Source organism: Oryzias latipes, chromosome 22 (assembly GCF_002234675.1).
Source record: "Oryzias latipes chromosome 22, ASM223467v1".
NCBI classification, from domain to species: Eukaryota; Metazoa; Chordata; class Actinopteri; order Beloniformes; family Adrianichthyidae; genus Oryzias; species Oryzias latipes.
The window spans coordinates 6,222,112-6,249,937 of record NC_019880.2 but is presented as its reverse complement, the minus strand read 5'-3'; the positions used below and the strand labels follow the sequence as shown (position 1 = coordinate 6,249,937).

The window sequence follows — 27,826 nt, the reverse complement described above, 5'->3', positions numbered from 1 at the left end:
GCAAGCGTTGAAGCAGAATTCCAGATATATCAGAGTTTTCCAGCATTATGCAATCACCATCAGATCTGAACTTTCTGAGGAAAAATGCTCTCTTTTCAGTCAAGTTTCATTTTTAAATGTTCGTCTTTGCTGTTGTCCAGTGGCAGTTTGATTTGTGCATAAAAACCTAGTAATGTGTAAAAGTAAATTTTTTTCTAAATATTTTCCTGTCTGATGTAAAGGTTTTGACACATTCATGTGTCTTTTACCTCATAAAACCCTCATAAATTAACTTAAGGTTTTCTTAAAGCTCACGGAGCACATTTGTTTTTTATTTATTTATTAGTATCTTAAAGAAAAATCAGTCTTAGTTAATCAAAATAATGTATTTTTCCCTTTGTTTGGCACTTTGACATTGGAATCATTTATGGAACAGTAAGTTGTTTCTTTCTCATCTTAATGGTCACAATGAGCCTTTAAAAGAAGGGAAAATCTGGAAGAGAAAGTGCCGCAGGACTTTGGCTCTGGAGAGTGGAGCACGGGTTTCCATGAATGAAACTGTCACTGCAGAGAACAAAGTGATCCAGCGAGCGATCCGGGCAGACAGTGGCCTCAGGCTTCACTCTCCATTTTAGGATTGTGGAAATCCAGAGAAGTCCAACACGCTGCTCCCCCCCAGTGCTCTTTGTCCCCCACACATTCCCATCCATTCAATTCCTTTTTTTTTATTTGTTCATATATTTCTGGTGGAAATAATAGATTTATTTTATTTATTTTCTGGAATGATTCAAATTGAACAAAATATGTAAAGTTTTCCATCAGCTCCTAGTTTTTATTTATTTTTTTGCTGCTAAGATGAACCAGTCCGAGAGAAACCCTAAAGTATGTAGTGTTTCTGTCAAAGGCACACAGATGGACCTTAATGCATGCCAAGCTTGGCGATCTGTGGGGTGTTGTGTCTGTTCTCACTAGTATGCATCCGGCTTGGCAGAGTGCACAATGGCAGCCACATCAGAACTGACTGAGGATGGAAAGAAAGACGACGATGATGATGCAGACAACAAGAGCTGGATTTGAACAGTGGAAGGCTGTTCTAGGCGCTGTTTAACTGACTTTCTCCTTTTCTTTCCAGCTTCAATTCCTTCCTTCTGTCTTTGTGTCTGTGTCAGCAGTGTATGACAAATGAGTACAAAACACCATCTGGCTGCACCTACCCATGTGTGCCTCTCCAACTAATGATGTTTATTGTCTGTTGGGTTTACCTATCACCACCGTTCTCATCTTATTTACTCCATCTACCTTCTTTTTTGCGTTTTTATTCATGTGTGATATTCAATTAAATCTATATTTAGAAACTCTAATCTGCAATTGAACTTCATGAATTTACTTCTATTTTTAAGTCTATTTTTTGTTTGGTTAATTGAAGTATTTGTACAAAAATAGTAAGCCGTATCATTTGATTGCTAAATGATATTAAGTGCAGAAGTGTGTTTGTATTTGTGCCCTTTTCACATTCTAGACGGTTTTAGTCAACCCGTCCAGCTTCACCCCCCCCCCCCCAAAAGACTGTTATTACCTTCATCAGGCTAATGAAGGATCCGAATCGGATCATATTAACCTCCTGATCTCCTCCTCCCAGGACACCAAAGTTACAATAGGCTGGACTGCACTTTCCACTGCTCTCATTATATGTGTGTGTGTGTGTGTGTGTGTGTGCACAGTGAGCATCTAACCCACCTCCACATAGACCACACATCTCCCACAAGAATGTTAATCATCTCTTTAATTAGCTTCCTTGACTCGGTGAACTCTACTTATACGGCCAGACTACTGCGCCGTGTTCCTCTTTCTGTGCCGTCACCGTTTTATGCAGTCTTTAGGAGCTGTTCTCCTCTAAATGGTACATAATGTGTCCAAGAGACCGCGTGACCTTTGACCTTAAGCAATTGTTGCGCTTGTCTTCCACTTTCATCGTTATCCATCCTAATCCTCCCGTTTTAATCGTCTTCATCCGTCTAGTACTTACCAGAGACACACAGAGATGCAACCCACAGATGAACATTCAATCATTAAAAATCTGTTTATTCAGAAAGCAAGAAATGACAGATTTGTTTAGTTCAGTTTCGTCCAGATTATTCAGTGGTCAATTTGTTAAACTCTGTTTATTATGAGTGTTTTAAAATTGGCAAGAGATTCCAACAAAACCACAAAAATCAGTTTTTTGGGGTTTTTAACATGTTTATGTGGCGTTTTTTTGACGATAGAGAACATTTATCAAGAAAATTAGGCTTAAAATCACATTTCTGGGTATTTGTTTATTCAAATCGTTGTGAATCAGTAGCAGACGAACAAAAATGCCGTTTGACAACGCTTATTATTCAGCACGCCACAGACTCCCTGCTCAGCTCCATTCTGATGCATCCAAGTGTAGACGACTAGATCCATTTACATCTTTGTTTTCCATATCTTGGCTGGCATCAAACTCCAAACTGTGCTGCTGGATATTGGTTGATTGGAATGGCTCATTAAAGGTTAATTTCTGATTTATATTATATTATATTTTATTATATTATTTACAACACAGACGGTACACCAACTACTGAGGAAAATGTGTAATTCTTTAGTGTTTGACTGATGTCATACATGGGTCAACGGGATCTTCCAGTTTGACATTTTTATTTCTGCAGTTAAGAATGTTCTCAGGGGAGCGGGTTAGCTCTTGCCCAAAAGCCCCACCACCACCACCACCACCATTTTTCTCCTCCTCATCACCATCTGTCCATTCCTTCATATTTTCAGCTCTTTCTCTCCTGGGGGGCAGACAGGTGGCTCATAATCTAAGTAAACTGTAATCTTGTTGTGAACAACTTCCCTGATCCTCGCCACATTCCCACATCGTGCCTGACTATGGGGAAAAAAGCAGAACATGTTAACAATATGAAATGGGTTTTTGCAAGCACACCTCAGCGTTAAATACTGAATACATTAACACATTTTGAGCAGAACAATAGGTTCCTACACAATTCTAAATTCAGTTTAATATAATCTTTTACACTGCCTTAACTGTATTAGGAACTGACAAATGGGACAAATTTATATTGTTTAACTACAAAAAAGTGCACCTGATATTTAAGCATAAGGATTATTTAAATACAACAAGGAAGAGGAAAAGGATTGACAGACCCTTTTCACATTTGTCTAGATTTTTATTTTTGTTGGTTTGTCAGCTGTCTGACTTTGAGGCAAAGAATGAACTAAAGTCGGCTTTGACTGAAACAGACCGTTTTTTCCCAAACACTGTTGTTATATAAGTTTTTTTTTTTTTTTTTTTTTTTTTTTTTTTTTTACTATTCAGAAGCAGTTTCTTCGAGAAGCAGAAGGAAAAGCAGCTTCTTCAAGCTGCACATCCACCCAGAGGTGTACTGCCTGGATGCACTCAGTGACACAAGAACAACACACAGGGATGTGGGACTTAAATTCCACTCGCTGTTGTTTATTTCATCAGTCTGTTCATTCGCTTTGCCACAGAAAACACTGTGAGGAGTTTTGTGGTGACAGTAACACACAGTCACAGTCCATACCAGATTTTTTTTTTCCCCAAGACTGGGACAACAGAAAATATAGCAAGCATGAACTCCTTTTCCTCCCCATTGTTCACATCCATTACAGAGTTGTCGTGAATCCGCTGTCTTGTGTTGGATAGGCACAGTTGAATATCTTGGGAGTAAATGATTAAATTTTTTTATTTTTCCTGGAGGATGATTGCAAAAGGATCAGAGTTGTTTTTTTCCCATGTGTGATATTCTATTTTTGTAATGATTTAATGTTGCACCTGAGTCATGACGTGATGTTAAAGGCTCTGTTTTTGATGCCTGTAAATCAATAATAGAAGTGCTCATGTGTTGAGCCATTTGCTTTTACTTCTGCCCTCGTTTCTCTGCACTCCTTTGCACTCGGTGGCCAATCAGGGGGATTCGTGTCGCAAAAGAACCTGGGGGGAAATTCTAAGGAAAACAAAATGCACTCTGGGTTTGGCAATGCTCATGGTGACTTGCTCAGTGAAAAGACAAGGACAACAGATGTTCAGTGACGCTCTTGACATTCCCGACAGCTGATTGTTGGCTTGGTGTATGTAGGCCCCGAGGGAATTAGTCCCGTTACTTCCTCTGTCTCATTCATTTAAGTCAACCACAGTCCCCAGTGCACGTGTACTCTGTTTACATCGGCCCGCTGGGCCACTTGCAAAATTGCCTTTGCCACTTGTATTGTCCTTTTAATTTTAGTTTACACACTTTCTTGTGTACTTCACTCCCTAACATCCCAGGTCCCTAGAATTATTTTCAAAATTCCTCCTTCTTAATCCACCTGCTTGTGCGTGCCTGAAATTTAAGTGGGCAAATACACAACGCAGGAAAAGAGGCCTGCTAACGCTTCTCAGCCTGGACAATTTTAATCTGCCTTGGTCTTCCAGTGGTGGGGAAAGGGACCCTTCAGGCCCCTGGCCAATCTCTGCCTCTCTTTGAAGGTCCCCTTAATCCCCTTACAGAGAGCCAAGGAAAGGCAGAACTCTGCATACTCCTGTGGTTTGATTGCATGAGAGTGGAGGTTAGCACTCTCAATCTCTTCAGGCTCGATGCTGATTAAACCCTGGCCTCATCATCTCTCTGGCCCTTTGTCTCTTTATCTTTCATACATGCCACTCTAGACATGGTTCCCTCCACAGTAATGTCAGAACCTCCAAAGGGCGAGCCGCAAAAACCGAGCTTTAGCATCCATTAATCGAAAATAAACTCATACATGCACACCCCGCTTTGGTTCCTGCCTTTCCAAAGACTGTTCCAGGCAGAAAAATAGGATTGTAGTTTAGAGTTCGTCAAATTCAGTGACTATGGAGCTACCAGCATCACCAAAGGCTTTCATTTGTTCAGCCCCAAATGCCAGCTGTGAGTTGATGGGCCGCCCATGGTTCCTTCAGTGTTCCTTTTCTTCTTCTTTGGAAATCAAACTAACAAATGATCTGCGTTATAAGGCACACTTAAAAAGCTTTAATTTTTTTCAATAAATAACAGTGGGCCTTATTATCCAGAGCACTTGATGTATGCAGTCATTGTGGTTGTGATTGCTGATATCAGGAATTTTAAGAGGTCAGTCTGTTTTAATAGTTGCAAACAGGTTAGATGTTATTGTGAATACTCTAATGCAGTAACATGTAGTGGTGTTGGGCTGTGTTTTTTTACATGTCACTAACAAGGTTAGGAGTTACAGATATTGTGAATACTCTAATGCTGGCTTTTTCAGCCGAGCACAGGAAATTACTCATTTGAAAAACATTTACTATCACCAAGATGTCAGCTCTGTGTTCAGAAGCAATACATATTAACCAGTTTTTAGTCCTTAATTCTTGTTTTTTTCCGATTTGGATCGCTTTTCTCACAAAAAGCGGACTATTTGTTACGTGATGCGGCGCGATGCGCCCCATTTGTTTTTGTCCAAATGATGAAGCAAAAGGTTGTTTTAAAGAAGCGGGCGCAGTGATACAAAACATTTAAGCTAGGTGACCGGAACTTCTTTTTTCACCGTGCGGTTATCAGGTTTTAAAGCGCACCCAGCAGCCAATCAGAATCGAGGATTCACCCGGACCATGGTATAATATATATTAATAAACTGGAGGGAAAAACAACGTCCATTCTGTATAAACTCAGTTTCTTTCAGGAGCTCTCTTTTTTTCTATCAATATTGTTGAGCTTTAGGATTAAAAACCGACGTTTGTCTTTCCAGAGAAGCTCTGATAACACACTGTGTTAGAAATGACTAAATATCTTCTGTCTGACACAAAGTGTGGTAGACAGTGGAAAAGAAGACCGTGTGAATGCAGGCGTTCCTGTTTGAACGCTTGTTTAGGTTTAAAAGAATTCCACATTGACAAAGCCGGTTCTGCCTGGACTGATGTTTTACTGCTGCACAGACTGAAGACACTCAGGGAAGATGTCTCCAAAAGGCATTTCAAGCCCTGGATTGTAAATCTAGTGGACAGCTCGGTGTTCACACAATGCATTGACATGCATCCCCACATAGGTCTCGAGTGACCACTTGTGAACCAAAGATACATAGGAAAAATATGTGGGACTAGTGAGTGGCCCACAGAGGCAGGGCTCTGAGCTGTTTCAGACCTCTGGATTAAAAAGAAAAAATTTTTTTTTTTTTTGTGACTTCACATTCTTCTTTTAGGGGTTTTTATTTAAATAGAGGAGGCACCAATATTATTTACCATTTTTACGTCATTTTTCATTCACACGCATGTTTAGTTCTGAAATAAGACCTATATTGATCCAAATACCAAATCTTTTAAAAACATCTGTCACTGCTGATCAGGCTGCCAAGGACTCGAGCACCTGAACAAACCCAGAAACGGGCGTTCCTGCTCTCTTCCGTACATCCACATGTATGGGGAAGATGAAAATGATATTTTGAAATGGATTCTCAGATCTGTGTATAAAGAGACCGCTCCAGCGATCTGCTCGGAGTCAGGAGATCTGATGCAAATCCCGTGGAAATATTTAAAGCTCCCAAATCATCCCTGGCTAAATCCTTTCAAGATATTCCCTGCTTGATTGGATGGCATTAAAAGATGACAGCAGCGGAACAATACACAGTCTAGTGGTGTGATGGGTGGAAAAATAAGGCATGGGGGGATTGGGGAAAGGTAGAGAAAAGGTAAAAATGGAACTGAAAAGGTTGAATATGCTATGGATTGCAAGTGTAAATTTGATATGAAATAGGAAATGGAGTGGGGACAGAATTTTCTGGTAAGGCATAGAAAATGTGACAAAGGTTAGCTTCTGTTGGCCTGTGCAACGTGGTGTGATTGTGAAACAATCAACTTGATTTAATGTATTTGTAAAAAAAAAAAAAGGCTGCTGTATCTCCACAACCTTTTCGTTTGCTAGGTGTATTTTTCCTTCCTATTTATTTGCTTTAACCTTTCAAAGTAATTGCAGAATATGCAGTGTTAAGCTGGTTATGATTGAGAGGAAAAAAAACATTTATAGATCTGTTCTTTGTTCTCCATTTTTCTTTTATATTATTTTTTGTTGCTGGTAGCCTGAAGGGTTTCTGTTGAAGATCTGTGAAGATCTACTGAAGGGACAAACACAGTACAAGGCACAAAAAACGAAGCCGTTTCAGTTCACGGTATTCCATAAATACGGTTTCTTTTTTGTTTTTCTGTAGAAACTGCTTTTACGGTTAGATTTATCCAGGAATCTGTGCTAATGTTTGTTTTGCTATCAGCTTTAATAAACATTTCTCCTTATAGTTTTACAAAAACAGTTTTGGTTTGACTACAAGACCATAAGGACTGTGGATGAATCAGAGTTTAATAAACATCTACTTTATTTTTGGACCATGAGGCGCACCATTATAGGGCGCAGTGAGCAAAACATAGCAGTCCTATAACGTGATGTGACTACACCACCCATGATGCCTAGAGGCAGATGACTGGTCAGAGTCATTGATAATTTTTTTGTCACATTCCAGGGCTCCAGACTAACTTTTTTCACTAGGAGCACTGTGGCCCCTAAATGAAAAGGCACAACCTGAAAATTTAGGGGCGCATACCGTAAATCAACATGCAAACCAGATCTTCTAATTTCCACTGTATTATAAATACACTAAATAAAATAAATAAAGTAAATAAATAATTTAATTATAGATGCAAAAATTACAATCTGCTTTTTCAAATTCAGTGTCAGATTTTATTCTGCACTTTTGAAGATGCAACAAGAAGGTAAACTGACAGCAGCATCGCTGTCATGACAGAAAAAATAGTAAACAAAATACCATAAATTTAGAATAAAAAAAGTTTTTAGTAACAAGTGATTACCGTAATAACCTTTCGGTCATTTCACAGTTAAGAACAATACTTAAATGTATGTAAACATTAGGGGATGGAAATTCATGTTGGCGACACCAAATAGGTGCAGCCAAGATGCACAATAATTTGAGATCACCCAGATGGACGTAACGCTGCACAGATCACCTGGTGTGAGACATATTTTTGTTTTTGCTCTAACATCACCTGTCAATCAAAACCAAAATATCACCAGAAAGGGGAGGAAGCAAGACCCCAACCTGACCAAACACAGCTGGAAATTTAGTACTGAACTGACTGAAAGCTGCCCTACAGACTACAAAACAATGCATTATGGGACATGCGTCCTGATGGGTTTTTGTAGTTCACTGATCAATTAAAATAATTTAAAATACCAACTGATTAAAAAAAGGCTACATACATCACAAAACATTGAAATAATTATAAAAGATGTAATATCACAGATCATACTTAGGGGGAGAGGCATAATTATTAAATTGAATGTTAAGGACAACTCCAACTTACTGTTGCAGCTTCGCCTTCATGCCCCCCCCCCCCCCCCCTCATCTCAAACACGTCTATCGTTGCATTTTCCACACGTGTTTTAAGTGCGTCTAAGACTAAATCGTGTTGTCGCTCACACGTGTTTATGTTCGAGCCCCGTTAGCTGTCACGCATGTAGGTGTGGGACATTTATGCTCCTCAGCTGACCATCTCCCGCGGGAGCGGTGTGCTGTCGTTACAGCCGTGCATGAGAGCCGTGGTTTGCTTCGCGAGTTTGAGACCCCTGCTGTACACTCTGGCACTGGTACACTAGCCGCAGGTCGAAAGAACGAATCAATAGTTCGCTTGCTCATAGCTCAGACGCACATATCAGGTTGTGATGATTTGTCTCCGTTTCCTTCCCACAGACGTTAACGCGCACTCGATTATCTCTAGGCCCCGCCCCTCCACATATTTTAGCCACTTGCAGTGACTTTCCCTATTCTTCTCACACGCATTGGCCGCCTCAGGCATCACTCAATGACATGCGAGTGTGCGCTCGCGTGTGCTCCAGTCTCACGAGTGTGTGTGTGTCTGTCTGCGTGCGTGTGGGCTCGCGTCTCATTGATGATTTCATTGCTCATTTCATTGATCATTGACGGGCCGCTTCCACGTTTAATGAATTAAAAAATACGGAGGGTGGGGGAGGCAAATTTACTGGTCGCGCATGTGCGACTGGATGTAAAATTCAGTCGCACAGTCTCAAATTTTGGTCGCAAAATGCGAGCAAATGGTCGCAGTCTGGAGCCCTGCATTCTCATTTGCCTGTTTTATGTACAACAGTTAGCTGTTGTTTAGAGTGCAACAAGACAAAAAGGCCAACTTAAATGACAAAAGCTCTCAACATTGTTAGGATGTTTAACACATGAAATACTAAACTATACTCTCACATTTAAAATAAATTATGTTGAAGCACAGTATGGTTGTCTCCGCCAGGCTCCTGACTACAGTAGCCGTAACGTTCCAACAATCCATCAACCGGTCCACCTTTGTAGTTAACCAAAGTCGTACGAAAACATTTTGACAGATTTCTGAGCGCCGACTACCACAGAAAATCAGTTTGAGATTATTAAGCACAACCAGAGTTCAAACATAAGGCGTTGATTTTTCAAAATCAAAATGAAGGGTCAGGCCTGCGCAATAGAATGTAAATTTACCGTTATCGCAATATCAAGCTGTGCAATATGCATATAGCAAAATACGGCGAAAATCACAATCAATGGTTACCTCAAATATGGTAAAACAATCTTATAGCAGCTTGAAGTATTTAACGAAACAAAGAAATTCCTTTACGCATTTGACCAATCGAATGGACTCCTTTCCATCATAGACCAATCAGATGAAGCCCTTTTATGTTAGATGCTCGTCTCCTATGTAGATGGGGATCATTTGGAATTTAATTTTTAAACTGCTGCAGTGAAATGAAAATTATGTTTTTTTGATTGTTTTGCTATATGTTCATATACCGCAAGTTATAATATTAATCGCTATTATCGCATATTGCAAGTTTTCCTCATATGGAACAGCCCTATAAAGGATTCAAAGGACGAATTGTGGTCTGAAAAATACGGTACGTCTGCAGTGTTGTGGAAATCTGTCAGTTTACCGGCTCATTTCCACCATGAGAAGCCACTAAGTTGACCAATTAATGGACCAGGTTATTGGAAAGTAAAACGAAACATCTTTTTTTGTTAGTTTTTTTTTTAAATATGAATTTTGTCAAACTGATTCGGCTTTGAACCTTAAGAGGGATCAAAGTGTTAACAGTTGAATCTCTGTTGTCTTCGTTTTTCAGTAAATTCCGTTGTGGAAATTGGAGTTGTTTTTTTATGACTTGTTTTAAAAACTTCCGCTAACATGCATCCAAAAAATCTTTCCAAACTAAATGCTCGTCTGAGTGTTGTCACTAATGAAATGGCGTTAGCACTTGTGAGCTCCTACATGTTGTAGAAACAGAATTATTAACAGACAGGTTACTTCCTCGCTTTGTAATCTGACACTTTGTACTGTACCTCACTAAACTGTGTGATTGACTAAATAATGGGGCGGGGCCACTGCGATACCTTCATAGTAATCTGACTGGATTCTGCTGCAGTTTTATGCTAATGAGCTGGCGTGTCGGTGGTTTAGCATGACTAATGGCTCGCTGCAAACAGAGGTGTCTGAGTAAAGAATACAGAGACTTCACAAGGGGGTTGTGAAAGAAGAAGACAGCAAAAAGGGGAGGGGGAGGCAGGAAATTGGATTGTAATCTGATGGACAGATATGTTTACAAAAGTTCAGGATCCAAGCAGAAGAAAGAAAACAACATTTATAAGCAGCTATAGTGCAGCACATGCTTATTTGTTAAACTGCTTCTAAATATATATGTTTTCCACTTTACATTAGATTTATGCATTTAAAAAAAGCACTTTGTCTATTCTGTTTTATGTGCATAAGTCTTTTATTTCCCTTGTGACAGTAAAGTAAAAAAAAGTAATAAAGGAAATGGTCGTTTAGTATGCAGATTTTTGTTTTCCAATTCTATTTTTTTCTGTTTGCTTCTAGAAAGAAAAGTGGCGTCATGTTTGTGGTGCTCCTTGATGCCGTTATCTGGGTTCTTTGCTTTGGTGGATTTGAGTAAAAATGAATATTTTGCTGGTTATTTATTTGGAGCAGTGATGTTCTTAATCTTCCGAAACGTTCTCGGTGTTCCCCTTCCTCTAACCCTCTGCTTCTGAAAACTGTGAAAATTGTTAATAAGTCATCTTGACAGCTTGGGAAGAGTAATCGTTTCCCTCCAGATGTTAAAGTTTGGGAAGGAATTAAGGGGAAAGAGGGAGGGGAAGGGAGCAGGCGGGAAAAAGCAGCTGCTGCCACAACCAGTTCCACCCAACTACATGAAGTCATCTGCTCCTCCCTGCCCACAGCTCCTTATATCACCTCCTTTTCTCCACTCTGCTCAGTTTTTTTTCCTCCCTTCTTATTCTCACTTCTACACATACAGCCCCCCCCCCATGTGTCCCAAGAGACAGCCAGGGCAGGCTGTGTTTACTGCTGAGGTAATTGGAGTAGTTTGGAGAGAGTCTGACCTTTGCCCGGCGAAGGCCGAAGATGTGTGTGTGCGCATACATGTGTGCATACGCCTGTTTCTCATGACTGGCAGTGAGGCCAGCGAAGGAAAGTAGGCCTCAGCCAGTGTCGGCCCACACGGGAGCAGACAAATTGGCTTTTACTACGCTGTCTTTCTTTTTGTCTCATGTTGTTCAGTTCTTCCATCCTCCTCCTTCCACCTTTCACTCCTCTCTGGCCTGTTCTTGAGCTCCTTTCCTGTTCTTCCATCAAAGGCCTGAGAATGTTTCTACAGCTTTGTCCAGCCGCTTGCTATGGTTTTGGAGAAGAAGATTAAATTTGGCTCTTGAGTGAGTTAAGATCCAGATTTATTTCAACAACCCCCCACCCCCGTTAAACAAAATCAGTAGTGTGTGACAGAGATGCTCCGTCCCTCCATCTGAGCGAGCACGCATCCACTTCACAAACCTTTTTGTTGTCAAACCATCCTTTCTGGCTGATCATTTCTCGTCATTTTCACAGTTTAGACCATTGACTGTAAATGAAAACTGGACTGAGTGACCCCTCCCCCTGGCGTTCCAAACAGGAAGTACCGGTGCTGGTTCCAAGCAGTCAAAATCCTATAGGCTTCTATAGACAGAAATGGCTTTTACCCATTCATTATATTTATTACTATGACCATTCTTGCTTGGTTACCTTTTTTTTTTTAGCATACCCTTGCTAATCCTAAATTTTTTTCACAATCTTCTGTCATGCAGGTTATTCAAGTCATAAACCGGCCAATCAGATGCCTCCTATACAGTCGGTGGTGCCTGCTGGCCCCCACGTCCAATGTTTGATTGACAGATTCTCCCGAGCCCACTTTCAAGTGGAAGGGGTGTGGCATTCTAACAATCTCACTGTTTATTGGAGAGAGTGGTTGCTGTTAAAATGTTGGCTTAGACCGCCTCAGTTCATTGCTTACTGGGGTCGTCTGGCTCCAACATGGCGACCTCCATAACCTAAAAAGGCCACTGAACTGACTTCATTTTGTTGAAGCCGTATGCAAGTCTTTTTCTATGGGTAAAGTTTTTCTTCTTACATTTAAAAAAAAAAAAAAAAAAAAAGAATTGTAATTGAATTAAATGTGTATGCACTGCTGTACATGTATGTATAGTAAAGTGCCTATGCGATCAATGTCTGTCCAGCACAGAAGAATCGAGTTTGTGGTTTTTTCAGAGAAATGTTTAGACTTATTTAAAGGGCTTGGTGTTGTTGTGTTGGTGGTCATTTTGCCCTCTTTCATGTTTTTTTGTACATCCCATTGATTTGATTTAAAGGAAAATAGAAAAACCTACTTTGGCTCAGCAGTGCCAAGCATTCCAATGGGTTTTCATGCATCAGATGACGTACGTCATGGCGGGTTTGTCAGGGAGGCGGCGAGACACGACTCACCTACTTCGGCTCATCCCTCCCCCCTTACCTCACCCCTCTGTCCTGCTTGCCCCTGATAGCTTTTACCGCTCTGCTGATTTCACAAATAGGCCTCATTGATCGAATCTGATTCTTGTGGATAGAGCAGCTTCATTGAGTGGCTTTTTTTTAAACTGATAGACAGCAGCACAAGGGTGTGTGAATGTGTTACATACACACTTGTGTGAATGTTAGGGATAAGTGAAAACTTCCTCCTCTCGTTCTGTAATCCAGCAGCTCTTCCTCCCCGGGGTATTCCTGCAGCTAGATTACTGCAGACACTTACAGCTTGTCTACACGCAGACTAGCTGTGGCTTTCCCACAGTTAATGTTTTATTATGGGCTGTGCACGCTGGCTGAGGAGTGTGTTAATTGTAAAAATACCTTGAGTGAAGCAGCATTTTACTATTAACTGCTCTCCCAGTTGCTGTTCACCATCGATTTATTCCAGCTTTTATGGCGGAAGGGAAGAACCACTCTACCTGAGGCTCATTTAGTTGCTCCAGCTCCTCCATAGCGTTATCAGCAGCGCCATCTTTTGTCCTTTTTCTTTTTTTTTGTCTTTCAAACTTTATGCAGTCATTTTGAGTGATGTTACTGTGTGGCTTTTCCCACTGTGTAAATATTGCTGTCATTTTCTAAGAGAACAATGAATGCTTTCGTTTATTCTGCAGCTGAAAAATAGAATTTCCAGGAAGATTATGAGCTCCACCGGCGTCTCTTCACTAAAAATACACCGGTTTACACACACATTCCGTTCTAACCGCTTCACCTGAGCTTTTCCTTGTTTGCCATCTGCTTGAATATAATTCAGAGTTGGCTGTTTGGGGACTCCTTCCTACTCTGTACCCTCATAACCCCCCACAAACCCAGCAACACGCAAAAGCTGCAGCATTTACCCAGCATGCATTTGTGCTCATCTGCATCTCTTGGATCAAACCTTTAAATATTCCTGTCACCCAAGGAATAATAGCTAAAGTAGTTCTGGTGAAAACAAATCAGACAAAAACTCCCCTTAGTTTTTATTTATAATTTCAGTTATTGATTTTCACTGCTGTTTTTGAGGAATTGCTGCAATGTTAAGTCTGACCTACAATTAATTTAGAAAACTATTAATTAACCTAGGTTAGTCTAGGGAGACAGCAGGCTTTTGTGCTCATTAATAATTGTGGCGAGTGCGATTTCCGCAGTGCGTTTGTTGTTTATGCAGCTTTCCGGTGACGGGGGCCACAGATAAATCCCTCATCCATTGTAGTCACTACAAACGAGAAAAACCAGCGTTCAGCCCTCTGATTTATTGTGACTTAATGTTCTGGGTTTACTTGACCCAGTTAGAGACACAAATCAATTAAAAAAATGTTTGTTTCAGAAGAATTATTAGTTATTGCAGACTCTTCTTTCAATTAGTTGTCATATAAAGTTGTTGTGGTCAAGGTTTTATTATTTTTCAAGGGATAAAATGACAAGGATTGGTATGTTTGCATACATTTCTGTCTGCACAACCGACAGATTCTCCAATATTGTGTGTACTTTTGCTGACATTAGGGTTACTGCATTTACTATATTTTTAAGGTGGATTTAATAGTCCATGCTGGCCATGGACTAATTGCTTATTGACCATTTTGATGTTCAGCCATCAGTTTTGTTGGGTCCAAGTGTTCCTGTTTTTGATTTGGTCTAAATCAGTCACACATTAACACTTTTTTTATTTGAACAGCAGCAGTTCTGAGGATTTGCGGTTTCTGAAAACCTTTTCCCCCTCCCTCTCACTTCCTCCAAAAAAATCTAAGAACTACACCTGAGGCTGCAGGTGAGCACAGATTGCAAGGGAGGAGTTATGACTGAACAAATCCAGATCCAATCTCAACGATCTATTTTTCTGGTCTGTGGGGAAAAACACGACAAAGATGAGGGCCAGTTTGGCTTCCCATTCTACAGAATCATGATTGCACCACCTCAGATACGACTGTCTTCGGTACCAACAACCCACGGGGAATCAAATGCAGCTTTAAAACATTAAGTAACTCTAGAGGAGCAACGGTCAGTCGGGGGGTTAGCATAAACGACAGGTCTGTAGTTAAAATGTCTTTGTTTGTTTTAAAGTGTTGCCGTGGTTTTTATGCTGAATACTACGCTTTATTTCTAACCTCAAAAACATAAACTGGTAACTGTTTTAACCACAGAAACAGCTTGAAGCCATGAAATCAAAGTTCACTAAGGCTTGACCTGAGGTCAGCTGGGGTCACTGTCTTGATTTTTGGAAATAAACAGAGAAAAGTCTCCGCTTGAGTCATGACGTGCTACCTTGTGTGTTGTCATGGTTATTGAATGTTCAGTCGCTCCAGAGGAAATGGAGTTTGGGGGTGGAGAGGCAACGCAGGAAAGCATGGGGAGAGGAATAAATGGGTGTGAGTGGGAGGAGGGGGGGGTGCTATCTTAATTGCTTTCCGTGAATAATTTCAGTCCTCTAATTTGGCGATAATGACAGTGGCTGCTGCTTTTGTATTTATTTATCCAAACATTAATTGACAGCAGTGACATTAGCCAGGACGGTTATTGCGTATTTGATTGCGCACATGGGAGTAAAGAAAATTACAGCAATTATCATTCTGATATGGATTATGAATATATATTCTCCCATTTAATGTCTCTGTCAGCATTAAGGCATTCTGCCATGACAAAAGCGTTTAACAACCACCATCTTTGTTTTCCTGAATTCCATCCAACAGGTGTTTTTACCCAAAGAGCTCAGCTGCCCCATTGTGCTTTTATGACTAACATTTACACTGACATGGGGATCCTCGCAGACACGATCTGTAAAGGCGTTTTTTTCTTTTTTTTCTCTGCTCCTGAATCTTTCTTCTCTACAGGCGGAGGGCGAAGACAACTTGAAGAAGATGCAGCTGATGGAGTTGGCCATCCTTAATGGAACATATAGAGACAACAATATCAAAACACGTAAGTGAACTGCAGTTCTGAAGAGATCCTGTCTCTGCATAAAGTACACTCACTCAGAATTATACACCGCCGGTCTTTAACCCTTTAACACTGGCTCCACCTGAAGAAGGCGCTCTTCGACATACTGGAACTCTTCCACTATTTACGCGGTCAACGTGAATCGGCTGATTCTGACGGGGAGAAAACCGGCTTTTCACAGAATTTCGCAGAATTTGCGTTGGTGATGTAAACGCTTCACCACTGTTCATTGCTACGTATCAGCGCCAGGCTTCTTTTCTCCGTTCAGGAGTTGAAGGAATGAAATGCGTGGACGGTTAAAGAGTTTCGGTAGTCAAAAGAATGGCGAAGCTCCGGCGTCAAAGTCCCACTCCGATCATCTTTTGAGCCCTTTTAAAAGCATTCCCAGTAGTCTTTTAATTCCGATTTATGCTGTTTATTTTTTTATTTTTTTTTGATGTAGTTAAAAAAAACGACCTGTATCATTATTTAGGACCAAGTTTCTCCAGAGCGGCTGTAGTTCATTGGAAAACTACATCCTGCTCGTTTTCCCCCCATCCCCATTGTAGAGAGCTATGAGCTGGGAGCTTGTTGCCCCTCCCAGCGTATTTTCTGTGTCACAAACAACCTCTGTTTCAAACTGCCTTTTTTTTTTTTTGTCTGGTAATGATTAAAATTTTTTAAAATATATCTTGATCAACAAAAGGCCACAAAAACAAACATTGATGTTCTTCTAATTACCATAACTCTTCAACAATTTAAAAGCGTCGAAAACTCAGCTCAGTGGCCTCGTGGTAGAGTGTCCGCCCTGTGACTGGAAGGTCGTGAGTTCGAATCCAGGCCGAGTCATACTAAAGACTCTAAAAATGGGACCCAATGTCTCCCCGCTGGTTGACACTCAGGATTAAGGAGTTGGATTGGGGGGTTAATCCACCAAATGGTTCCCGAGCTCACTGCTCATCCCCAGGGATGGGTCAAATGCGGAGAACAAATTTCACACACCTAGGTGTGTGACAGCTAATGGTACTTTAACTTTAGTTAACAGTAGTGGAATGTTTACGCACTCAACGTAAAGCGCAAATCCACTTATCTTCATGTCAGAATCTGCTGGTATCTCGTTAATTGCGTAGCTGTTTCGAAGAGTTTAGTTGCTCAAATAGTGACGCTCCGGTGTTTAAGGGTTAACAGGACGGTTGGACATTGTTTCTGTTGATATTTAGCCTGAAAAACTCGTCATTTTTTTCGTCATTTGTCTTTTAAAACAAAAATGTATCTGCATATTGCCTTTGTACTCTTAACTGACATATCTGCCTAAGGCAGATGATGATCATAACACAGGCAGCAGTTTTGTTTGATCACGTATAGAAAACTGCAGAGTATTTGACTGCTTTGTAATTCAGCCAGCGGAAGAATGTAGTAACAAGCCGAACGGGGATTATTATGGCAAGGAACAAAAGAAATCCCACTTTTTCTGCAGGAAACGCTAACCTGCTCATTATTAACCAACACTTTCTTCAGTCATATTGGTTCTCTCTTAAACAATCAGTTTCTGCCCGTGAGAAGATCTTCTATTCTATCCTCCACATATCTGTCCTTCAACATCCATCCATGCTCCCTCCTCCCCTGCAGCCTTCATATGTATTCTCCTCTTTATTGCTTTAAGCTGTCACATCGCTGCACCCCACACATATTTTGCATGTCGGTCTGTAAATCATATTTTCTTTAGCAGTTTCAAACTCTGCATGCTGGTTTTGACCCCCAAATCAAAACAACAAAATCTGCTTTAAAAGTAAAACCCTAATGAGTGCAATCTGTCCCTGTGGGCTGAAACCCAAGACAGTTATTGATTTGAGAGTCGACTCCAAAAAGCTTTTTGTTTGTCGGGATGGAAATCTTTTAGGAGCGTGATTTATTTGACACGCTCGCCAGGAAATAGGTATGGAAGCTAATTCATAGTTTAGCATAAACTGACTGCTGAATTTGCTCACAATCGATATTTCTTCAAACTTTTTTAAATGACTCCAGGTTGGCACAAACATGAATTCTGCATTCTTTTTATCGTCTTTCCTTTAATGTGAAACTACTGGCATGCGTGTCGTAGACTTCACTGATGCCATCTCCATGAGATGAATGTGTAGCTGCTGTGGGGTTCGGTTTGCTTCCAGAGCTTTTGGGGGGAAATTGTTGTGGTTTGGTGTTGGTTTTTTGTTTCATTAGATTTTTTTATTTTTTTATTTCTTTGGCTGTTTTGGTTTTTGCAGCAAAATGTGGCTTTTGTGGATCATCACCATGATCATTGCATGGACTAAATTTGCTCCTCTTCTCTCCTCTCCCTTCCTCCCCTCCCCTCTGTCACTTCCTTTTCACCCTTCTGCCCCCCCTCCTGTATTTTTACCCTCCACTGATCATTTGTGATGATGGTCGACCACACTGCACTCCTCTCTCTCTCTCTCTCTCTCTCTCTCTCTCTCTTTCTTTCTACACCTGTCCTTTGCTTTCTTGCTTATGGCAGCCACCCTTGCGTTCTCTCTTGCAGCAGCGGCAGCAGCCGCTCAGGGCCCCCGCCTCATAGCGGCCCCCACAGGTCAGGTGTTGCCTCCTCCAACACTCCGCCCCCCAACACCAGGCGGGGCGCCCATCATGAACCTCATCCGGCCCACTCAGATGGCTGCAATGCTGCAAAATGGCACCCCCACCCTGGTGCCTCCGACACCAGACGCTGGCCTAATCTACACCACCCCTTATGATTACCCTTACGCCTTGGCACACACCTCCCTGCTGGAGTACCCCATCGAGCACAGTGGGGTTCTAGGTAAGAGAGCCTGGGGGAGCATGGGTGCAGCAGGTACAGCGACCAACTTTAGCCATCCTGGACAGGAGGGCAGCTTGTTTTACCCCGGTGTCGGGGTGCTGGACGCAGCTTTCATGAGCCACAGTCAGGACTTTTTGAAAGGTAAATATGTCATGTCCACCTGAAGATCAAAACTTTAAAGGGTGGAAGTGCTGGTGAAGCTCTTGGGGATGGGATTACCAGCAATGTGGCTCTTATGGACACTGCAGGGGGGGTGGGGGGGTGGGAGGGCTAGGCTGTTGGGAGTCTTCATGCTCGTAGCCGAGGTTATTTCCCTGTTTCACTCCCATTCTTGCCAAATGGAATCACTCTCAGGTTTACATTGCCTCTTTTCTGTAAGGTTTATAGGAGGACTTGGCTCAGTGTGAACTGAAACACGCTCTCATACGTGCAGCATGATCTCTTACCCTTTCATTCAACGGCCTGAAGGCATATTCAGTCTGCCGGCAGATCCCCTTGGATTCTTGCAGCTTTTGAAATCATTTCTCTGTGCTGTTCTCTGCAGGCAGGCCTTGATGCCGGCAGATATTCCCCGTCTCACTCCCACTGGGGATGTTCATTAAATTCTTCCAGTCGTCCCCCCCCCCGTTTTCTTTCTCTCCGTTGTCTTAGCTTCACCCCCCCGTTGAACCCCCGCCCCCTGTGCTTGTACCTGACATTCGTCTTGGTTTCTGTGTTAGGACGACAGTTCAGTCTGAGGGAATAGATGTTATATTTAATCACCGTGGTGCTTAAAGCTTAATGCCTTTTCAACCAAAGAGACGACCGCTCATCAGTTTAGGAAATTGTCTTGAACGCCATATGCTGCGCTTCGCCGAAGTAAAGCCATTTCCCGTATGGACACACGAGAGGCTTAGTGAGTCGGCGTGCCGCTCCGTGTTGGACACAGTTCTCCTGTAGGGTTGTGCGCGGCGTCATGTGGCAGCCGGAGATACAAGTGAGATCTTTTAGCTGACCTGTGTTATCCGAGGGGCCTCTGGGAGACGTGTAGAACAGACAGGGGCGGCCGACTGGCTTCTCTCTCTTTAACTCGAGGGTTACACCAGCTTAGTGCTTTTTATTTACTCACACTATCGATTGGTGCCTTCAGCAACACAGGGCCCTGTGGAAGGCGCGCTCCCACACCCGCGGACTCAGCTTGGCTGCATGCGGTACCGCATCTCCTCTTCTCGGAGAAGAAGGAAACGTCCGGCCATCTGCTTCCTCGCAGTATTGTGCTTAATTGCATAGTCATGAGCCAAAACGTCCTCTTTGACGCTGGAACAATTTTTATTCTCACGGTTGGCGAAGCTTCATTTTCTGGGTTTCTTTTTTTTCGACTCGCTTTTCTGCAAGCGTCGAAGGCGCAGCAACACGCGTCCTGTTTGCTTGTGTCATGTACGTGAAGCCGCGTCGTCCACCCCGCGAGAAGGAAATCAGTTGTGACAAATATAGGAGGGGGGAAAATGACAGCCTCTGCCTTCAGAGAGCAGATTGACCTGGAGAGACACAGTGAGAAAATGAAGCAGAGAGGGAGAGGCAGGTGGTGTCTGCCACTATTCAATTACCATCAGAGTGTATTGGATTCCCCCGCCTTTCAAAATAGAGAGACAAATTTCTCTCAGCTCCTGCTGGATCCCACAGGAAGAATCCCATTATTTTTCTAGAGTCTGTACCCTTTGCCTGCCCCTTTTCAAAGAATTCCAGCGTATCTCTGAGCACTGTGGACTTTTAGTACTTAAGTTATGCATTTATAAATGCCAAACAAATCTTTAAGATGTTTTTTGTACTTCATTTTTCTACATGTAAGAACCATGTGTGATGTGTAAAAGTACTATAATCTGTATTATGTTTTATGTCTTGTTGTACTATCCAAGCATTATAAATGATAAATGTGAATGTTAATATTGTCAGAGATGACTTTTTTTTCCCCTTTTCAAAGTGAACGGTTTCTAACCTTGTGGACCTGTTACGATCTAGGTGCAATGGCTACTAAAGTGAGACGGCATGACACGCGGGTCCATCCTTACCAAAGGATTGTGACCGCTGACAGAGGTCAGTTTAGTCTCTATTGACTGATGCATTTCAATGATTTCTATGCCTATTATGCCTCAATGCCTTAGTTTAGAAAGTGTCTATATTGTGCTTTGTTTGTTTTTCCTACTCCGAATATCCACAGCCACCAGCTAAATGGGTTGGGTGTGGTTCACAGGTTTCTGTTTACATGTTACACTTAATAGATGCAGTATGTGTGGACTTGAACATGTCAAAGCTCAGGCAAAAGTGATCTTAAGAGGTTTCAGTTCAAGCAGCTGTGAAAGCAGAAAAGCTAAATACTTAGCCGAGAGGATTGGAGTTGTATCACGACATTCCTGATGTGACATTAGAGCCTTGTTCCAATACACGACTTATCTCCGGGGCTCTTAAGGAGCCAAGAAAAAGGAGATGCATGTCTGTTCTGTATCGGAGAGTGAAAGCAGGTAGAAGACGGTTACCGCAGCTGCTTTCAGGCACCATTTCACTGCGGTTTGTTTCCATGTTTTTTAGCTAAGGTGGACACGCACCGACATTTGTTAACCCTTGTGCTATCCTATGACCCCACCCTTGCATTGATGTGTCATTCCTATCATGACAAAGGTGGATAAAGGTGGAAAGATTTCATGTAATCCATGGACACCAATGAAGATCCCAAATCATTGAAGAAAAAGGGTTCAGAGCACATTCTAGTGGGTCTAGATGACCCAATGTGTATGTGCTTAGGATAGCACAAGGGTTAATGCAGTTTGCCTACTCTCCAGTGTATTGAAAAAAAAAAAAAGCTAAACAACTTTTCTTTATTATTTTCATTGTACATGAGGTACTGTCATTTTATATTTGAGCCTTTTATATCTAATGTATTTATGTTTTTCTGTATATTTATATTATATAAAAATCTACTGCTAAATAAAGAGAAAGAATCGGAAAGCAGCGATTCATCTCTTCATTGCACATGTACCACTAGTCAGTTATCGCTCACATAACATTAGTTATTTTGTTTAATGAAGTCTCCTTACCACTAATCACGCTGTTTTTAACTTGCACTCCAACTTCAAAGAAACTAAAAGGCTGCATTTTTGGTTTATTTAATTTCCGTTTGACCTTTGTCTGCTTCTTTTTTTGTGTTATTTGGGGCGTCTAAATGAAACCATTGAGGGTAATCTGATTAAAGAGTCAGGCTTAGCAGTTTTGGATCATGACCACATCATCAAATTAGCCCAGTTCATCTGGTAGCAGCAGGGAGATTAGCAGCTAAGAGCCACACCAGAGATTATGATCATTTTATTGTTTAAATGATGTCATTCCGATCTCTTCTTGCTGACACTAATATCCTTTCTATCTTTTTTTTCTGTTTGTTTTTGTTTTTGTTTCTAACCACCTAGCCGCCACCGGCAACTAACACATGACCTTCTGACCTCTGAACTCTTCACCCAATGACGAGCCGCCCCAAGCCTGCCTGCTGATCAGTTAACTGGTAATTGCCTTTTGCTAGCCTCTCGGACGCAAGAGAGGACGAGAGCGGCGCCTGTCCGTAAAGTTACCCTAACTTTCTGACAAAACAAACACAAAAGAAAAGCTAGAAATCGACTCCGACTCTTCACTGAAACGCAACAAAAGCCCAACAAAGTTGTGTATTATTGGTTTTGTTTTGTTTTTTTTCCCTGTGTTCATTGAGTTTACTTCCCATTCTTTCTCTTTCTTTTTCTTCATGAATCAGGGTGGGTGTGTTTGCAGTAAATATATATATATATATATGTTCCTCATGAAATCTGCACTGAATTATATAGCAATAAAGCCCCCCACCCCACCCCTCCCAACCAACCAACCAACCAGCCGACCGACCGACCCCACCCCACCCCGTTGGAACCGCTCTGATTCGGTGACCTCATTCATGTCAAAGTCGAACATCTTAAGAAAGTGACGCAAGCCATTTGGTTTCAGAGTAAAAGCAGAGTCACCTCTGGATGCACCCGACCCCTCCCTACTCAAACATGCCCCACACCCCACCCCGCCCCCCACCAGTAAAACACCCACCTAATGCAAGAGAAAAAGAAATGGAGGGAAAGAGAACACTCACAATAACTGTCATTTTTCACATGTATTTCAGTTGTTGAGCTCTGTGTTGTAATGATAAGCTGACACATTCTGGGTGTGCCCCTCTAAACAGCTTTCTGTCTGTTTTTAAAAAAAGCATGGCCTAAATGATTGCAGAAGGAGCTTTGATTTTTTTATGATTTATGTGTTTTTATTTCCCCCTCCCCCTTCTGTCTTGTTTTAATGCTTTTTTTTTTGTTTTTTAAGTTCCTTTTCTCCTCTCAAATTTGGTTTTGCTGTTCACATTTGGACTCATCGGCCCGGCTCTTGAGCAGAATCGCGTTAAAACCACGTCGATCTAAAGCAAAAGCAGCGTCCCGTTTGAGGCAGGCTGCAGCAAACAACCACAGGATGGAAGGCGAGCTGGGAGGGAGGGTCAGCGTTTGGGTTGTTGGGTCTGTGCGCATGTGTGTGCGTGTGTGTGTGCGTGTGTGTGCTTTTTAATGATACTACATTGAAAGTAGGGTACGGTGAGGCGTCGGGGCTACGCCCCCGTCCACACTACACCCACTCTACAGTGCCTGATGTATTTAGAAAAAAGAAAATATCTCAAGTTAGCTGAGCTGTGATAACAAAAAAAAAGTATTGTGTGCATATTTAGCCAAAGGGTTCTCCAGTGAGTTATATATCTGCAATTATGCATTTGTCTCATAGAGGGCTCTCCTTGTGATAGAGGAGTTTGCCGCCTGTTTTTTTTTTTTTTTTTTTTTTAGCTGAAACAGACGGTCGGATGAGTTTGGACCCGTTTTACTGCTCAGTCCCTTTTCCACAGGCGTTTAACACTAAATAACAGGCTAATGAAAATAACCGTAGGAACAAGGACACTGATGTGGTGGACATGAAACCAACAAATCATATCGGTTGCACTGAAAAGCAGCCGTTTCTTTATTATTTTCTTTTTTTTTTAGCTCAAATTTGGACAATTTGTGCTGATTTATGTTTAACCCTAGTGGGTCGTATTACGTCATTTTGGGTGCTCATAATCGAAGCCCTTTCTTCTTTTTCGTTTTTGTTCAGCATGTTTGCGTTTTGTCATCACACGACCATCCCAAAAGTGCATCCACAATGTGTCACACCTTCCTCTGGTCTTGTTCAACTTTCTCAAGAAAAATAGGATGTGAAAGCCATGCCTGCCTGTTCAAATTGCTTTATACATATGTCTCACACGTATATATAAGACTATAAATACAAATGTAGATATGTCATTGCAGAAGAGAACAAAAAAAGAGATAATTTTACAGGGTGCTGGAGAGAAAAAAAAAATTTGAAAAATCTATTTTTGCCAATTTTAGCTTTTGATACTTTACTTGCAGTTACAAAAATCATAAAGAAAAAAAAAAAGTTCCAAACAATATAGAAGACAACCGTCAAAGCGAGTGGGTGAGGAATAAAAAAAAAAAATTGAAGTGCTAAATCGGATTGAAGACAAAGACCAAACCCTGGAAAGCTGGTTAAATCAAGAGAGACGGACGTCTGGAAGGATCAAACAAAGTGCCTTATCAACAGTGGTTTCTGTTTCCTAGTATTCCAGTTGTGTTCAATAGTATCCAGCACCCACTAAGATGGCGCAGAGAGGGATGGGCTAGTGTTACACGCTCCCAAAGGCGGAGCAGGGGAGCGCCACCGCACGGTGGCGTTACCCAAGTTACTCTATGCAAAAAGAATAGCAGTCGTTGTGACCAGCTACAAAAATGTGCCATGGTTTTGTCTTCCTGATTTATTTTTTTCTTCTTCCTTTACTTGATGGCCCTTTACTCTGCTGTTTGAGCAGCCTTTGTTGGTTTATTTTAGGTTTTAATGATCATATGAAATTATGTAATGATTTGGTTTGTTTTTTGGTGACTGTGACTAACCTCTTGGAACAAAATGAACTGCCAACAGCAACCAAGTTATCTGCCAGAACATATTTTGACCATGAGCTGAGAAAAATGCATATGAATCCAGAGAGTGGATGGGAAAGTGGGGCCGCTTTGTTTCAACAGCTGAAAAAAAGCGAAAGCCTCGTCGTTTGACAACAATCCATCGATACAACAAGGTAATGGAGGACCCGGGCGCCGGTTAACGGCGTTTTCGGCTTTTGAAACAAGCGGCTGGAAGGTGGAACGAGGAAATCTTTGATCCGATCCGAACCGCTGCACTCTGTTTTTCTATTCATAGTTCTTTCATCATGCTGTTACAACGAAAGGTCAATGATTTATTTTTTTCCCTTTTTCAGTGTTATTATTTTGAATTGAAATGCAATATTAAAATGGAGCAAGAGATGGCAATTCAGCATTTGACAGTATTAAGAAAATTCCCTCTGCAATGTTACAACATGCTGTGTCATTGTGAAAGGCTGGATAAGTCCATCAGGGGAAAGATGACTCTATCTAAAGATCTACTCTCTCTGGCCTGCCTAATACATGTATGATAATGTAATTAATAGCCATTGTTACAGGTTTATAATGTATTTTTCTAATCTCATTTTATATGTATTATAATCATGTTTCTGAGTAAAAATTTTTTTTTTTTTTTTAAATGAAACCCACTGCAACTCCTCTTCCTCCCCGACCTCTTCTTCATCCTAGACTGTCTCTAGTGGGGAGTGTTGCCTTTTCCCTGTTTTGCTTTTCTTTTATTTCAGTTTTTTTTTGCCAAATCCCAGCTTGTTTAACTCATTAGCTACTTTATTAGTTTCCTTGTCATAAGTATTTTTACATGCTTGCATTTAGTTTTCACGGTGTATGCTGTTATTTTTCTTATTAACCTCTTGGCATTTATTTTAATAAAACATTCTTAGTAAGAATTTTACTAACTTGCTGATATTTTGTCTTGTGTTTTTAACCAGTCTCATGAATGTATTTACCGGTCTGGTTCACGGACTAACACGATTAAAACCAGCGTCTGACCCGCCCCCCCTCCTTCCGAGCGCCACACATGGACACGCGTGCTCCACACATTTATAGTAAAAAACAGACAAAAAAGAAACACACACACACACACAAGAAACGGGATGGGAAGAAGCTGCACGAGTGTCCACCCGTCCTTCCCTTCCGCTCACACTCTCCGTCCTCGCCGCGCTCCAGCACGGCTGCTGCGTCTGGCATCTTCTGTCCCAAACAACTCTTCTATGATTTGTCGTGTCCCTCTGTCGCTGACCCCGATGGGATGGCAGGAAGTAACGGGGGTGTGAGCTGCACGCTGCTTCAGGTCACTCACAGCTTTCTGAGTCACTGGCTCACCTATAAAAGAGGTTTTTTGATTAAAAAAAACATATTTTCCATTAATAATAAAAAAAAGTTTTGTTAAAGTCCACTAACCGTTAACCTTTGGAGCAATAATTACTGCACATTAGTCCTGCTGTGAAAACATAAAGCAGATCATCTCCTGAATAAATAAAGAGGTTTGTACAGCTGTTCCTCAGGGTAAGTTTCTCACTGACAGTTTTTTTGTTGCGCTCTGTTACGACTCGATAGCGGCATCACAATTATCCCGAGCTTTCATCTGTTCCAATTCAGCTTATTCTGGTTCAAGCTAATTCTGGGCCATTCGGGAGCTTCTTTAACGCTCACAAACACATCAGCTGCTTTGGGATCAACACTGTTCCTTTTTTTTTCTGTGTTAAAGTGCTGATTCGAGTTTTAGCAGCGTTTGTGCCCGGGTCCACTCAGCTTCTCTGTGTTTTTTTTTTGGTTTTTCCCTCCAACACAAGCAAAAGATTAACTTTATTAATCCCGGTCCTTGTTTTTTAGCCACTGAACGGCGCCTCAACACCCTGTTTCTCTCCTCTTTGGGCACAAAAACGCTTGATGTGCTGCAGCTCTTTTAACGTCTCAGCGAGTGAGGAACAAAAACGAATCTAACATCTAACATCAAACTTCACTTTTCTCCTCTAAAATCAACATTTTTGTCTTTGATCTGAAGAGGGGTTTTTTGTTTTTTACAACTCAAGCAGACAAAAGAAAGTTTTAAACATTGATTGATTGCAGTGTGCACATCCATGGTCTTTTATCCTAAAGCACAATGTACAGCCCATCAGGAGGTGCCTTTTTAGTCAGTTTACTGCCATTTTTTCTGCTATAATAATCTTTTTTTACCCATTCAATCTTAGATAAGTTAAACTGGGAGAGTTTCACCATGAAAACCTTCAGGCTTCAGGCATCCAATGGGATCCACTGAAGCCCTAACATGAATCTCAGGCAGATTTCTCTGTGCCTTTTCAAATCTGTCACAGGGCATTGTGCTTTTTATTTTATTTTTATTAAAATTTACTAACAGGCTTTTCTCGATCTTTAATTTCCTGTTTAACAAACATTCCTCCAATGAGTTAAACAGCATGTTAAGCAGTCAGTGTTTTCCTCAGCGATGTATACTCAGGTGGTTAATCAGTAAAAACTACCTAAACAAAATGGGTAAACTTTTTCTTTAAGTCCCACTGGAGTTTTTGTGTCCTCTTCATGCGTTTTCTTCTCCCTAAAATTATACTCGTATGGATATATACTGTAAGTTCCTCATTCATTTAGTGGTGCACTAATACCTGTGAGATTTTCTCAGTTTTTTTTGTTGAATTGTTATTTTACATGTGAAGTAGATTTTTGTGTGTTTTATTGTTTTGATGGAAGGAAACACTTTTTGAGAAGAGTGTAATGCCAGTTTTTGTTGCTCACACCAAAAGGAAACAAAAAGAACCAGACAAATGTCAAGTGTGCAATAAAGAACCATATTTACAAGCTTCCCTCTGACTTCTCTACCTGCACTGCTGCTTTGCTTCTGTGTCGCTGACGCCATTTGGCTGACTTGAAGGTAGGTGAGCCGAAAAATCCTTCATCTCAATACAAAAAACATTTTTCTAAACATTTTCTTACTTCTTTTCTGATGTTGTCTACACTTTAAGGTGCAGGAATTTCCTTCAACTCCAGCCCTCCCTGTTTACATCTTTAATTAAACATTATTTTTATTTTTTTTTACAATAAACAGGACTTTAATACATACATATATATATATAAAAACTAAATAAAAACTGGTCAACCACTCCC

The 27,826-nt window shown here is 41.2% G+C and overlaps 1 protein-coding gene across 7 annotated transcripts in view; it reads left to right on the top strand.

Annotated features, from left to right (window-relative positions):
- Positions 1 to 27,525, top strand: part of LOC101158568 (protein quaking-A) — a 71,987-nt gene extending 44,462 nt beyond the window's left edge. The window contains exons 5-8 of one of the 7 annotated variants that reach the window (XM_023951536.1): positions 15,766 to 15,853; positions 18,363 to 18,803; positions 20,661 to 20,735; positions 22,100 to 27,525. In XM_023951536.1, coding sequence (XP_023807304.1) covers positions 15,766 to 15,853; positions 18,363 to 18,803; positions 20,661 to 20,735; positions 22,100 to 22,116 — 621 coding nt within the window. In that variant the 3' untranslated portion in view covers positions 22,117 to 27,525. Of the gene's footprint in view, positions 1 to 15,765; positions 15,854 to 18,362; positions 18,804 to 20,660; positions 20,816 to 22,099 lie in introns of those variants that run through there. The other 6 variants (XM_023951541.1, XM_023951539.1, XM_023951540.1 and 3 more) reach the window with 6 other exon arrangements.
- The last annotated feature ends 301 nt before the right edge of the window (positions 27,526 to 27,826 follow it).